The following is a 14,015-nucleotide window of genomic DNA, read 5'->3' as shown; positions in this document are numbered from 1 at the left end:
TAGAAGATCTCATTTACAAGTAAAGAATATGCGTTGAAATCTAAATTTGGTCGCCTAGAGAGTGGGCTTAACTGTTATGTGTGTGAATGCAAGAATTGCAGAAGAGTTAAAATTCTAGATGATTTGTGTTTCCACAAGCTTATGAAGGAGTGAGTTCAATCTCACTATGGTATTTCGACAATAATAGAGTATGTGCGTTATGATTTATTGAGTGCGTTTTGATCTATGTCTTTGAGCCAAGTTGGGGAGTTTGCTATTAAATAAGTTGATTGCACGATTTTGTGCTATATTGGTTCCAGTTTGAGGCGTGTTGGTGAGTCGATTATTGCTTACGGGGATTAAGGTCGATCAGGAGGTGGATGGGCCTGTTTTTTTTATGCTATTGCTTCAAATGCTGTCATTACACGAATTGTCCAGTCTGCCATAGTGATGCCTCTGTATTATTCGATCCCGGTTCCTCCTATTCTTATGTGTCCTCATATTTTGCTCATTATTTGGGTATGCCCTGAGAGTCTCTTACTTTACCTGTTCATGTGTCTACCCCGGTGGGCGATACTATTGTTGTGGACCGTGTGTATCGGTCATGTGCTGTGATTATTGGGGGTCTGGAGACCCGAGTTGATCTACTGCTATTGAGCATGATAGATTTTGATATTATTCTAGGCATGGATTGGTTATCTCCATATCATGCTATTCTAGACTGTCATGCTAAGATAGTTACTTTGGCTATTCCGGGTGTTCCGAGGATCGAGTGGCGTGGCATGACTGATTATGTCTCTAGCAGAGTAATTTCTTTCTTGAAAGCCCAGCGTATGGTTGGGAAGAGTTATCTATCATATCTGGCTTTTGTGCGGGATGTTGGAGCTGAGACTCCTAGTATTGATTCTGTCCCAGTTGTGAGGGACTTTCCTGATGTATTTCCTGTGGACCTGCCGGGCATGCCGCCGGACAGGGATATTGATTTTGGCATTGACTTAGTGCCGGGCACTCAGCCCATTTCTATTCCTCCATATCGTATGGCACCAGCAGAGCTAAAAGAATTGAAGGAGCAGCTTCAGGAACTCCTAGATAAGGGGTTCATTCGGCCTAGCGTGTCCCCGTGGGGTGCACCTGTTTTATTTGTGAAGAAGAAAGATGGCACAATGAGAATGTGCATTGATTATAGGCAGTTGAATAAGGTAACAGTGAAGGACAAGTATCCTTTGCCTCGCATTGATGACTTATTTGATCAGCTTCAGGGAGCGAGGGTATTTTCTAAGATTGATCTCCGTTCGGGCTATCACCAGTTGAAAATCAGGGAGTCTGATATTCTCAAGACTGCCTTCAGGACTAGATATGGTCACTATGAATTTTTGGTTATGTCTTTCGGGTTGACCAATGCCCCAACAACGTTCATGCATTTGATGAACAGTGTATTTCAGCCTTATCTGGATGCATTTGTTATTGTATTCATTGATGATATCCTAGTGTACTCGCGTAGCCAGGAGGAGCATGCCCAGCATTTGCGTGTAGTGTTGCAGAGATTGAGAGAGGAGAAGCTTTATGCAAAATTCTCCAAATGTGAATTTTGGCTAAGTTTTGTGGCATTTTTGGGACACATAGTGTCCAGCGAGGGTATACAAGTTGATCCAAGGAAGATAGAAGCAGTGCAGAGTTGGTCTAGACCGTCCTCAGTCATAGAGATTCGGAGTTTTCTTGGGCTAGCAGGCTATTATCGCCGATTTGTTCAGGGGTTTTCTTCTATTGCATCACCTTTGACCAAGTTGACTCAGAAAGGTGCCCCATTTGTATGGTCCGACGAGTGTGAGGAGAGCTTTCAGAAGCTCAAGGCACTTCTGACCACAACTCGAGTGTTGGTGTTATAGGTTCATACACGGTATATTGTGATGCTTCCAGAGTTGGAATTGGTTGTGTGCTAATGCAGGAGGGTAGAGTTATTGCTTATGTTGCTCGTTAGTTGAAGCCCCATGAGAAGAACTACCCTGTTCATGATTTGGAGTTGGCTGCTGTAGTTCATGCCTTAAAAATTTGGAGGCACTATTTATATGGCGTATCTTGTGAGGTATTCACTGATCATCGCAGTCTTCAGCATTTATTTAAACAAAAAGATCTTAATTTGAGGCAGCGGAGATGGCTTGAGTTACTTAAAGACTATGATATTACCATTCTATATCATCCGGGAAAGGCCAATGTAGTGGCCGATGCGTTGAGCCGAAAGGCAGTCAGTATGGGGAGTTTGGCTTACATCCCAGTTGGGGAGAGGCCTCTTGCAGTTGATGTTCAGACCTTGGCCAATCAGTTGGTGCGGTTAGATATTTCTGAGCCTAGCCGGGTATTGGCTAGTGTGGTTTCTCGATCTTCCTTATATGATCGCATCAGAGAGCACCAGTATGATGATCCGCATTTGCTTGTCCTTAAGGACAGAGTTCAGCATGATAATGCCAAAGATGTGACTATAGGTGATGATGGCGTATTGAGGATGCAGGGCCGTATTTGTGTGCCCGATGTTGATGGGCTTAGAGATTTGATTCTTGAGGAAGCCCACAGTTCGCGGTATTCCATCCATCCGGGTGCTGCGAAGATGTATCAGGACTTGAGACAGCATTACTGGTGGAGGAGAATGAGGAAAGACATTGTGGGATATGTGGCTCGGTGTCTCAACTGTCAGCAGGTGAAATATGAGCATCAGAGACCAGGCGGTTTGCTTCAGCAGATGATTATTCCTGAGTGGAAATGGGAGAGAGTTACTATGGATTTCGTGAGTGGCCTTCCTCGGACTTTGAAGAATTTTGATTCGATTTGGGTTGTTGTGGATAGGCTGACCAAGTCAGCGCATTTCACTCCAGTGTGTACCACATATTCTGCGGAGCGGCTGGATAGGATCTTTATTCAGGAGATTGTGCGGTTGCATGGTGTTCCAGTTACTATTATTTCGGATAGAGGTACTCAGTTCACTTCTCAGTTTTGGAGGACTTTTCAGCACGAGTTGGGCACTCAGGTGGAGTTGAGTTCAGCATTTCATCCTCAGACGGACGGACAGTCCGAGCGTACTATTCAGATATTGGAGGATATGTTGCGTGCCTGCGTGATTGATTTTGGAGGTTCTTGGGTTGAATTTTTACCACTTGCAGAGTTTGCCTACAACAACAGCTATCAGTCCAGTATTCAGATGGCACCGTATGAGGCCTTATATGGGAGGCGGTGTAGAACTCCAGTGGGTTGGTTTGAGCCCGGTGAGGCTAGGTTGTTGGGGACAGATTTGGTCCAGGATGCCTTAGAAAAGGTGAAGGTGATTCAGGAAAGACTTCGCACAGCTCAGTCGCGTCAGAAGAGTTATGCGGACCGGAAGGTCCGAGATGTGTCATTTATGGAGGGCGAGAAGGTTTTGCTGAAGGTTTCGCCGATGAAGGGTGTTATGAGGTTCGGAAAGAAAAGGAAGTTGAGTCCGCGGTTTATTGGACCATTTGAGATACTTAGGAGGATTGGAGATGTGGCTTACGAGCTTGCTTTGCCGCCTAGATTGTCGGGTGTTCATCCGGTATTCCATGTGTCCATGCTCCGGAAGTACATTGGGGACCGTCTCATATTTTAGATTTCAGTGCAGTACAGTTAGATGAAAATTTGACTTATAATATGGAGCCAGTGGCTATTTTGAGTCGACAGGTTCAAAAATTGAGATCAAAAGATATAGCATCAGTGAAAGTACAGTGGAGAGGTCGGCCCGTGGAGGAGGCTACTTGGGAGACCGAGCAGGAGATGCGGAGCAGGTACCCGCACCTATTTGAAACTCCAGGTATGTTTCTTAACTCGCTCGAGGACGAGCGTTTGTTTTAGTTGGGGAGAATGTAACGACCCGAACCGTCGTTTCCTGTATTTTCGTCTCGTATTCCCCGTTAAATGCTTATTCATGTTTCAATATGTGTACTTGGTGAATTTGAGTCAATTCGGATCGAGTTTGGTATGAAATGGGACAATTAGTCTCTTTAAGGAAGAATTAGTTTGGAAAAGTCAACCGGACGTTGACTTGTGAGTTAGAGGGCTCGGAATTGAATTCCGATGATTCGGTTAGTTTCGGGGGATGATTTAAGGCCTAGGAGCGCAATCGGAATTAATTTTGGAGGTCCAGTGAAGAAATTAGCTCATTTTGGCGAAATTAGTATTTTGGCGATTTCCGGTTGATAGGTGAAATTTTGATCCGACGGTCGGAATGGAATTCCGAGAATTTCTGTAGCTTCGTTATGTCATTTTGGACTTGTGTGCAAAATTTGAAGTCAATCGGACGTGATTTGATAGGTTTCGGCATTAGAAATAGAAGTTGGAAATTCTAAAGTTCATAAAACTTGGATTGGAGGTTGATTCATGATTTTAGCGTTGTTTGATGTGATTTGACGCCTCGATCAAGTCCGTAATGTATTTTGGGACTGGTTGGTATTATTGGCCGGGGCCCCGGGGGCCTCGGGTGTGTTTCGGATGCCCAACGGGTCATATTTGGAAGATTTTTGCCGTTTTGAGCATAAATGTAATGATCTAAAGGTTCATTTTTAGTTCTAGAGATCCAAATTTGATTTCGAGACTTCCATAATTTAAATCATGAATTATAGGACTGATCTGGAAATTTTGGTTTAATTTCATCAAGTCGCGATTGAGTTTTTGACGTGAAATGTGAGTTAATTGTTTAACGAGCGAAATGGGTATTGAACTGGGAAAACGAGCTCCGAATTGAGTTTCGATTGAAGGGTTGTGTTAGTATTATTATTTGTGACTCATAGGACCAAGAATCATCTAATTCCGAGTTCGTATGATGGAGTTAGAGTCATTTTAGTGAAAAATGGTTGTGCTGCAAATTTCTTAAAAGCTGCTGTATTTTCTGCAGCAGTGAACAGTAACCGCGCGTGAACAGTAACCGCATGGGTGAACAGTGAACAGTGACCTCACGCGCATGAATAGTGCCCACGCGTGAACAGTACCGAAAATTTCTGGACAGATTTAATGTCCAGCAGTCCGAGTTTGGTCATTGTTTTTAACTTCCAAGCTCGGATTTTGGGCGATATTTAGCAAGAAATCTTGAGGTAAGTCACTTGTGATTATTTCTACTCCATAATATTGAATTATCATTGAATAATCCGACTAGATTACATATTTTTGAGGAGTAAATTGAAGATTTAGGCCTAGGGATTTGAAAATAAGATTTGAAGATTTGAGAGGTCATTTGAACTCCGATTTTGGTAAATTTTATATGTACGGACTTGTGGCGAGACGAGGAATCAAGTGATATGACTTTTGTAATTTTTCGAGAAGTGGGCCCGGGGCTCGGGTTTTGCAAATTTGGTGAATTTCGATATTTTTCGAGTCTTTTCGATTGGGTTATATTCCCTTAGCCTATTGTAATGTATTCGTTGTGGTTTTGACCAAATTCGACGCGCGAAAAGGTAAATTCGAGAGGCAAGGGCATAGCGGAGTAGACGTTGGACCGTCTTGAGGTGAGTAATGATTTTAAATGATGTACTGAGGGTTTGAAACCTCGGATTTCACAACATACTGCTATGTTGAGATGAGACATGCATTGTATGACGAGCGCGGGGTCATTTACTATTGGGGATTGTGACTTGGTCCATCCCAGTTGATATTTTTACCGTGTAATTGATAAAGATTTATTGTTTTTCACTATGATTGGGCTTATTGCCATATTTGGGCTTCGTGCCAATTATCTGAAATCTTTTATGAATTTACATCACTATTTTCCTCACGAATTGAAATATTATTTGAACTCAGTCCAATTGAATTATATTATTTTGTGAACTCAACTACATTTATACTCAACTCGAGATTTAATGATATTTATAATGCTGTTGAGCTGAGCACTATTGTTTTACTAATGCCCAAGAGGCTTATGATTATTTTCTGGACTGATTGAGGCCGAGGGCCATACGTGAGGATATGTTGAGTGATGTGAGGAGGCTTTCAGGCCTCGAGTGTTATATGAGGAGGCTTTCAGGCCTCGTGTGTGATGTGTGAAGGCTTTCAGGCCTATTGATATTGCGCTTGGGCTGTAGGAGCCCCTCCGGAGTCTGTACACACCCCCAGTGAGCGCAGGGTACCCAGGTGAGTTGGGAGTGGGCCCGAGAGGCCGTTGCGTGTGTGTGGTGAGTTGAGAGTGAGCCTGAGGGGCTGATGTTGTGTGCTGGTGAGTTGGGAGTGAGCCCGAGGGGCTGATACTATACTGAGATTTACATATTGAGCCCGAGGGGCAAGCTTTTGATTTATCCTTACTGTGGAAATTATTTGTCTTTACTGTTTTAAAAGAAGAATTATCTGATACTCACTATTTTACTGTATAACTGATTTTACTGCTTGGGATAGCGCTATATTGTGCCGTTATGAGATTTCATGTTTTCAGTCGTTATTTATTTTTATTACTCACTGGGTCGGAGTACTCACATTACTCCCTGCACCATGTGTGCAGATACAGGCAGAGCTGAGTTCGCTCCTGAGCGCTGATTCTTTCCAGACCAGGCGGTGACTAGGAGTAACGAGGTAGCTGTTGACGTCCGCAGCCCCGTTTTCTCCCTTATCTTTGTTATTTATGATAATTCCAGACTTTGTAAAATATTAGTAAACTCTGTAGTAGCTCATGACTTGTGACACCCCGATTTCGGGCTGAGTTGGGAGGGTTTTCCTTGTTCTATCACGTTTATTTCGCATTTAAGATTATATTGCCCATGATTTAGACTTATTCTTGCTAAGTAATTATAAAGAGATATACTGTTTTGTTGATTGGTTGGCCTTGTCCTCACGAGAGGCGCCATCACGACCGGGTTGGGATTTTGGGTCGTGACAGAAGGGTCCCTAGGCTTAATGGACTAATCAGACTTGGGCCAAGAACTAGGTTCTAAAACTCTTAAAATTATGATCCAACACCTTAATCGACTCCTTTTAAAATAAGATAAAAATACTACATAATGCAAAAGCTAACATGAAACTATTATATATTTTTTTTGTATTTTCAAGATCATGTAAAGATAAAAATAAAGTACTATTTTTGTATATATTTTTTATTTAAATTTATGAAAGATACGTAAGCTAAAATATATTTTTGTAATTTTCCATTTTTTATGACGAAAATAAAGTAAAGAAGTCAAAAATAGTTGAAATAGCTATATTAGGCCTAAACTAAATATTTACACGCTAAAATATATAAAATCTTGGGGAGGGTAAAAAAATCACATGTCTACAACTGCCTCATCTATTGCCACCTTCTCTAAGTATAGCGACTCATCTTCATCATTGAAACCAATATAATCGTTCAGAGTCTTTCCGTCAAACTTGATCTTCAGGTTCCGCACATTAGTCACAAATGTCCCCTTTTTGATGTGGGCGACATTGGCATAAAATTCCTTGACTAGATGCTCATTAGCCTTCGGCACCCTGCTTGTGAAGTATTTCCACCCCCATTTTTCATCAAAGTGCTGCTTCACATTGGGGTTGCGGGGCAGAAGATCCCGCTCTATAAACTGATGCTCATGTATGAGTGACCTTTGAGACCACCACTCCCTGAATTTGTGATATGTATGCTCACTGACAAACCTCTGGTGCCACACCTCCGGGTTTCTTGTCCTCTCTAAGCCTCCAGTCTGGGTATCCCCCCTCTTCCATCAGTAGGTGTCTCAGTATCTACATATATGAGGTCCTGTCCAGGTGAAGAAGCTGTAGGAGATGCCGATGTTGAGGACTCACTACTCTCTGCTGAGCCATCAGACGACTCAGAAGAAACATGAGCGGTAGGAAAGGCTGGGGGTGTAGCCACGTCTGTCAATCTAAGTCCCCTCGGGAAGTCTGGTATATGTGTGGGCAAAGATTCACTCTCTGAGGCCTCCCGGGAGGGAACATACTCACTACCCTTGGAGTGAGATGCAGATCTGTTTGCAGACTGATACTTTTACACATTTTTCCAATGGATTTCCAAATTACTAGTGGTAACTTGATTTGTCCCCGTCCCCTACCCCGGGAGGACTCTGCTTTCCCCTTTTGTTTCTCATCGCCACCTCTAGATTTAACCATTTTTTGCAAACATAATCAGTGGAAGATTGTTAATACTGGTGCTAAAAGAAGCACCCACTGACAACAGATAAAGAAACGTGGCTGCGGAATAAGCACCGCTGACCGCGGAAAACTGGGCGCAGCTGCAGAGGTATGGGGATCAGACTAACCATCCTCTGATTCTATGGTCTCGCTGAGCATGAAAAATTGGGCGTGGCCGCGGAAGTTGCATCGTTGTCCGCAGAAAATTGGTCGCGACCGCGAACCCATATTATTTACTTCTCTGAACATGCGCACCGTTGACCGCAAGAAATACAGCGCGACCACGGAGGTTGGGTCGCTGTCAGCGGAATTTGCCACCGCTGACCGCGGTTTTCAAAGCTTTCAACCCAGCTTTTGCATAGACGCTGACCGCAGAATTCAAAAAAATGACTGAGTTAACCTAGGGTTTCAATTTTTTTCATGCATTTAGCGAATATCATCTACATTGTTAACCCCACTAGGTATTCAACAATCAATCCTAACTATTTAAGCCTAACTTAATTACATAATGAGCCCTAAGTTAGAATTAAAAGAAAAAGAGGAAGAAGAAGCAAAAACTAACAAATATAAGAAAAACAAGAATAAATTGAATAACAATTGTGAATTAAAATTACCAGTTGAGTAGTGAGTGATGGGAGTGGACGTCTAATTCATTGTGTGTGCGGACTAGGGCTTGAATGAACAATAAAAATTTAGTTTGAGAGTGAAGAGATCGAAAAGGGTAAAAGGTCTCATGACCTCATATTTATAAAAGGTACCCTGGGACCCACAACACTCGCTTGGCACGCGGAAAATCACCGCAGCCCGCGCTTTTGGCGAACATAAGGGATGCTTTATTGGGACTGCCGCTGAGAGCGAAAAATAGCACACGGCCGCGGAAAGGCACCGCTGACCGTGAAAAATGCACCGCGGGGCATGGATGAAACTTCAGAAAAGTCTCATTTCGAACTTTTTAATCCCGCGTCTGCCACCAAATTACGCCTCCGCGATATGGCCACCGCTGATCGCGGAAAATGGAGCGCTGTCAGTGGTCCAACTTCAGACTATTGCAAAAGTTTTCCAGCTTAGTCCTGCACTGCATCAAACATTCCTACACACATCTCACAACCAGTTAGTTCAAAACAAATCCTACACTAAGAAGAAAATAAAAAAGAAGAAAAACACATTGGTTACCTCCCAAGAAGCGCCTGATTTAATGTCGCAGCATGACACATGTTACCATTAATCATTTGAGATGGATCATTGCTACCACGTGGCTGTCATCAAACTTGCCAAGATAGTTCTTCACTCTGTACCCATTAACTCTGAAGATTTCACCATTTATGTGTTTCAAATCAAGAGCACCAAACGGAGTTACAAGCACCAGCTCAAAAGGTCCACTCCATTTTGACTTGAGCTTTCCCGGGAACAGTCGTAACTGAGAGTTGAATAAGAGAATCAAGTCACCTTCCTTGAATTCCTTGATACGGGCATACTTATCATGTAAGTACTTCATCTTGTCCTTATACAAGGACGAGCTGGAATAGGCATGAAACCGGAATTCATCAAGCTCATTGAGTTGCTCTACCCGAAGATTTGCTGCAACATTCCATTCAAGATTTAACTTTTTCAATCCTAGTGTCCTTGTGCTCTAACTCAATCGATAGATGGAAAGCTTTCCCAAACACCCACCGGTACGGATACATACAAATTGGAGTCTTGCAAGCAGTCCTATAAGCCTAGAAAGCATTATCTAGTTTTTTTGGCCAGTCAATCCTATTTGCATTGACAGTATTTGACAATATGATCTTAATCTCTCTGTTGGAGACCTCAACTTGCCCACTAGCCTGAGGATGGTAAGGGGCTAAAATCTTGTGATTGATACTACTTTGCAAGCAAAGTGTCCAATGCCTTATTGCAGAAATGAGAACCCACATCACTGATGATTGTTCTAGGAGTGTCAAACCGAGTAAAGATATTCTTCTTGAGAAAAGCCACCACACTCCAGACCTCGTTGTTGTGTAAAGCCATGGCCTCAACCCATTTGAAAACATAATCAACGACCACAAGAATGTATGTATTTCCACATGAACTCACAAAAGGTCCCATGAAGTCAATGCCCCACACGTCAAATATGTCAACCTCAAGAATAGTGGTGAGAGGCATTTCATCTTTCTTTGAAATTCCACCTGCTCTCTGACACTCATCACATCTTTTCACAAGCTCACCCGCATCCTTGTATAATGTAGGCCAATAAAAACTACAGCTAAGCAACTTTGAAGCTGTCTTTGCCCCACCATGATGACCACGGTAGGGAGAGGAATGAAAAGTATCCAAAATACTGATTTGCTCCTCTTCCGGAACACATCTCCGAATCACACCATCATTACCAATTTTAAACAAATAGTGCTCATCCAAGTAGTAGTCCAATCTATCCCGTTTAAGCTTATTCTTTGGTTAGAAGAGCTCACACGGAACAATACCGGTCATAAGAAAGTTGTCAAGATCCGCGAACCAAGGCATGCTATTCAGAGATATGGAGAAGAGTTGCTCATCAGGGAATGAATCATTAATTTTGAGGCCGTCACGGGGACTCCCCTCCTCCTCCAAGCGGGACAAGTGGTCCACCACTTGGTTTTCACTCTCTTTTTGAATAACAATCTCAAGGTCAAAATCTTGGAGCAATAGAACCCATCTCATAAACCGAGCCTTAGAATCCTTCTTTGACATCATGTAGCGGAGTGCTGCATGGTTAGTATGAACTATCACCTTGGAACCCATGAGATAAGGCCTAAACTTCTCCATTGTAAACACAATTGCTAGCAACTCTTTTTCCATCACCGTGTAATTAACCTGAGCATCATTCATTGTTTTGCTTGCATAATACACTAGGTGAAACATCTTGTTTACTTTTTGACCCAAGACCGCTCCTACCACAACATCACTTGCATCACACATAAGCTCAAAAGGTAAGCTCCAATTAGGTGCGGTAATAATGCGAGTGGTTGTCAATTTGTACTTGAGAAGTTCAAAAGCCTTCATGCATTCATCATTAAACATGAACTTGGCATCTTTTTCCGATAATTTGCACAAAGGATTCACTACCTTAGAAAAGTCTTTGATGAATCTTCGATAGAACCTCACATGCCCAAGAAAACTCCTAACCCCTTGACTGAAATAGGAGGAGGAATCTTTGAAATCACTTCAATATTAGCCTTGTCCACCTCTATTCCGTTCTTTGAGATCTTATGGCTAAGGACAATGGCCTCCTCGAACATAAAGTGGCATTTTTTCTAGTTAAGCACAAGATTTGTCTCTTCACACCGGGTTAGCACTTTGTCAAGATTCTTCAAAACTCATCAAAGGAGTCACCCACAATACTAAAATCATCCATGAACACTTTCAATAAGTCCTCCCCCATGTCGGTAAATATAGCCATCATACACCACTAGATAGCCGGTGCATTACACAAACCAAATGGCATCGTAGAAAATGCAAAGGTGCCATACAGACATGTGAAAGTGGTTTTCTCCTGGTCTTCCGGAGAAATCAAGATCTGGTTATAACCTGAGTACCCATCCGAGAAATAATATAAGGCACGCCCAGCAAGTCTATCTAGCATTTGGTCAAGAAAGGGCAATGGAAAATAATCTTTGCGGGTCACTTTATTCAGCTTTCGGTAGTCCATGTACACCCTCCATCTGGTGACAGTCCTGGTGGGAATCAACTTATTTTGCTCATTGGCGAGCACAATCATACCACCCTTCTTCGGCACACATTGCACCGACGAAGTCCAAGAACTATATGAGATGGGGTACTCAACCCCTGCATCTAACCACTTTATCACATCCTTTTTGACAACCTCTTACATAGCCTCATTCAACCTCTTTTGATGTTCCACAGAGGGCTTGTCATCATCTTCAAGTATAATCTTGTGCATGCAAAAGGCGGATCTTATTCTCTGAATATCAACTAGAGTCCATCCAATTGCCTTATTCCTTCTTTGGATCACCTCCAATGTTGTATCTACCTGCACGTTAGTAAGACAAGACGAAAGAATAATAGGTAAAGTTGAACTAGGGCCTAAGAATTCATACCTGAGGTGTGAGGGCAAAGGCTTCAACTCCAAAATGGGAGGTTCCTCAATTTAGGGCTTTGTTGGAGGAGTCTTTCTGTTCTCAAGATCCAAAGAAAGCTTACGGGCCTTGTAAGAATAAGAACCCATTTCATGTAAAGCATTGACACACTCCACCCTACCTTCGTCCTCATTCACATCAAGGTTCAACAATACCGCTTCTAGAGGATCCTCTACATTGATCATGGCACTAGTATCATCAACTATCACCTCCGTGACAAGATCCACAAAGAGCAAACTTCAGTACTATTCGGCTACCTCATTGATTTGCAGACATGAAAGACAACTTTTTCGTCACCCACTCGAAAAGTGAGATCCCCTACTTCCACATAAACCAATGCCTTCCATGTTGCAAGGAAAGGTCTTCCCAATATTATCGGCACCTCATAGTCGAATTCATAGTCCAGAATCACAAAGTCAGCAGGCAAAATAAACTTGTCCACCCAGACAAGAACATCATTAATAATACCAAGCGGCCTCTTCATTGTTCTATCCGCCATTTGCAATCTCATTAAAGTATCTCTAGGTTGACCAATACCCAAAGTTTTGAATACGAAGTAAGGCATCAAATTGATACTTGCTCCCAAATCACACAATACCTTTGCAAAATCCGCACTCCCAATGGTACATAGAATGGTGAAAGCGCTGGGATCTTCAAGCTTTGGATCCATCTAGTGCACAATTACACTTACTTGATTAGTCATTTTAATGGTCTCACAATCCATAGATCTCTTTTTAGTCACCAAGTATTTCATAAAATTGGCGTAACCCGGCATTTGATCAAGAGATTCCACCAAAGGAACATTGATCGACAAGATTTTCATCATCTCAATAAACTTCTTAAATTGGTTTTCATTATTTTTCTTCGCAAGTCTTTGAGGGTAATGTGGAGGGGGCCTTGTCAAGGGAGCCTTAGTCTTGGCTACTACTGTTTCCGGTATGTCTATTACGTGTTCCCTAGATGGGTTCACGTCATCTTGAGTCTCCACCTCATTATCATGAATACCAATTCTCACTTCCACATTCAAATTATGTTCACTCACTTGCTTATCAACTATAGGAACATCTTCAGCATGCACTTCAACCTCATCACTCAAAACTTCCTTTTGCTTGGAGGTATTCACTTTACCACCTCTACCGCTTCTTGTGATCGCCGCCATTGCATGCTTGGTATTGTTTTCACCCTTCAGGTTTACAACTGTGTCACTAGGTAGAGCCCTCTTAAGGAGAGTATTCAAAAATTACGAAATCTGGCCAAGTTGAACCTCCAAATTTCGGATTGAAGTATTATGGGCTGCCAACTGGGCATCAGAGTCGGCATTCTTTATCATTATTTACTCAAACATCATCTCTATCCTTCCCATCTTATTGTTTGATGAGCTAGGACCTTGGGACGAAAATGGAGGTAAGCAATGAAAGTAACCTGAGATTTGGTAGCAGACCTCAGTAATGAGAAATCGAGGTAAGTGTTATGGTATAATATGACCTATGTAGATGCAGTAAAGTCATACGAATGGATAACCAGGTCTATAAAAAAAGATATAGCAATATTCATAAGTTCAACAAAATACCAAGTAAAGAACTTCAGGATTGGCTAAAAGCTGTAGGAAAAAGGAGAAGAGAGTCGCATAGGCACACTTACAAGGTCAGTGTCGTAGAAACTGCATAATGGAAGGTAGCAAAACTTATGAGATTGGAAGGAATTCGATCACAAGTCATGGCATGGGAAAGAGGCCTAAAGGGGGGAATGCCCCGGCCTTTGGACTTATTCACAGAATAGTTGCCTAGATGGCAAAAGGACTACTAAAGTATTCGCAAGAGC

At 42.4% G+C, this 14,015-nt stretch overlaps 1 protein-coding gene across 1 annotated transcript; it reads right to left on the bottom strand.

The window, feature by feature from the left end:
• Window positions 1-12,205: 12,205 nt before the first annotated feature.
• LOC138881920 (uncharacterized) lies at window positions 12,206-12,864 on the bottom strand. Its single transcript, XM_070162223.1, has 2 exons — window positions 12,496-12,864; window positions 12,206-12,403 (listed from the first exon to the last, which is right to left on the bottom strand). Exons 1-2 carry the CDS (start codon window positions 12,862-12,864, stop codon window positions 12,206-12,208), a joined length of 567 nt encoding a protein of 188 aa, XP_070018324.1.
• Between the last annotated feature and the right edge of the window lie 1,151 nt (window positions 12,865-14,015).

This window comes from Nicotiana sylvestris, chromosome 11 (genome assembly GCF_000393655.2).
Source record: "Nicotiana sylvestris chromosome 11, ASM39365v2, whole genome shotgun sequence".
Classification (NCBI taxonomy): Eukaryota; Viridiplantae; Streptophyta; class Magnoliopsida; order Solanales; family Solanaceae; genus Nicotiana; species Nicotiana sylvestris.
The sequence above is the reverse complement of the archived record's forward strand: the minus strand, read 5'-3'. Positions and strand labels throughout refer to the sequence as shown.

Coding starts and splice junctions, on each gene's coding strand:
- LOC138881920 (XM_070162223.1), bottom strand. CDS start 12,864: ATGGATCCAAAGCTTGAAGATCCCAGCGCTTTCACCATTCTATGTACC. Junction 12,404..12,495: donor TAGGGGATCTCACTTTTCGA/GTGGGTGACGAA, acceptor CTTGTCACGGAG/GTGATAGTTGATGATACTAG.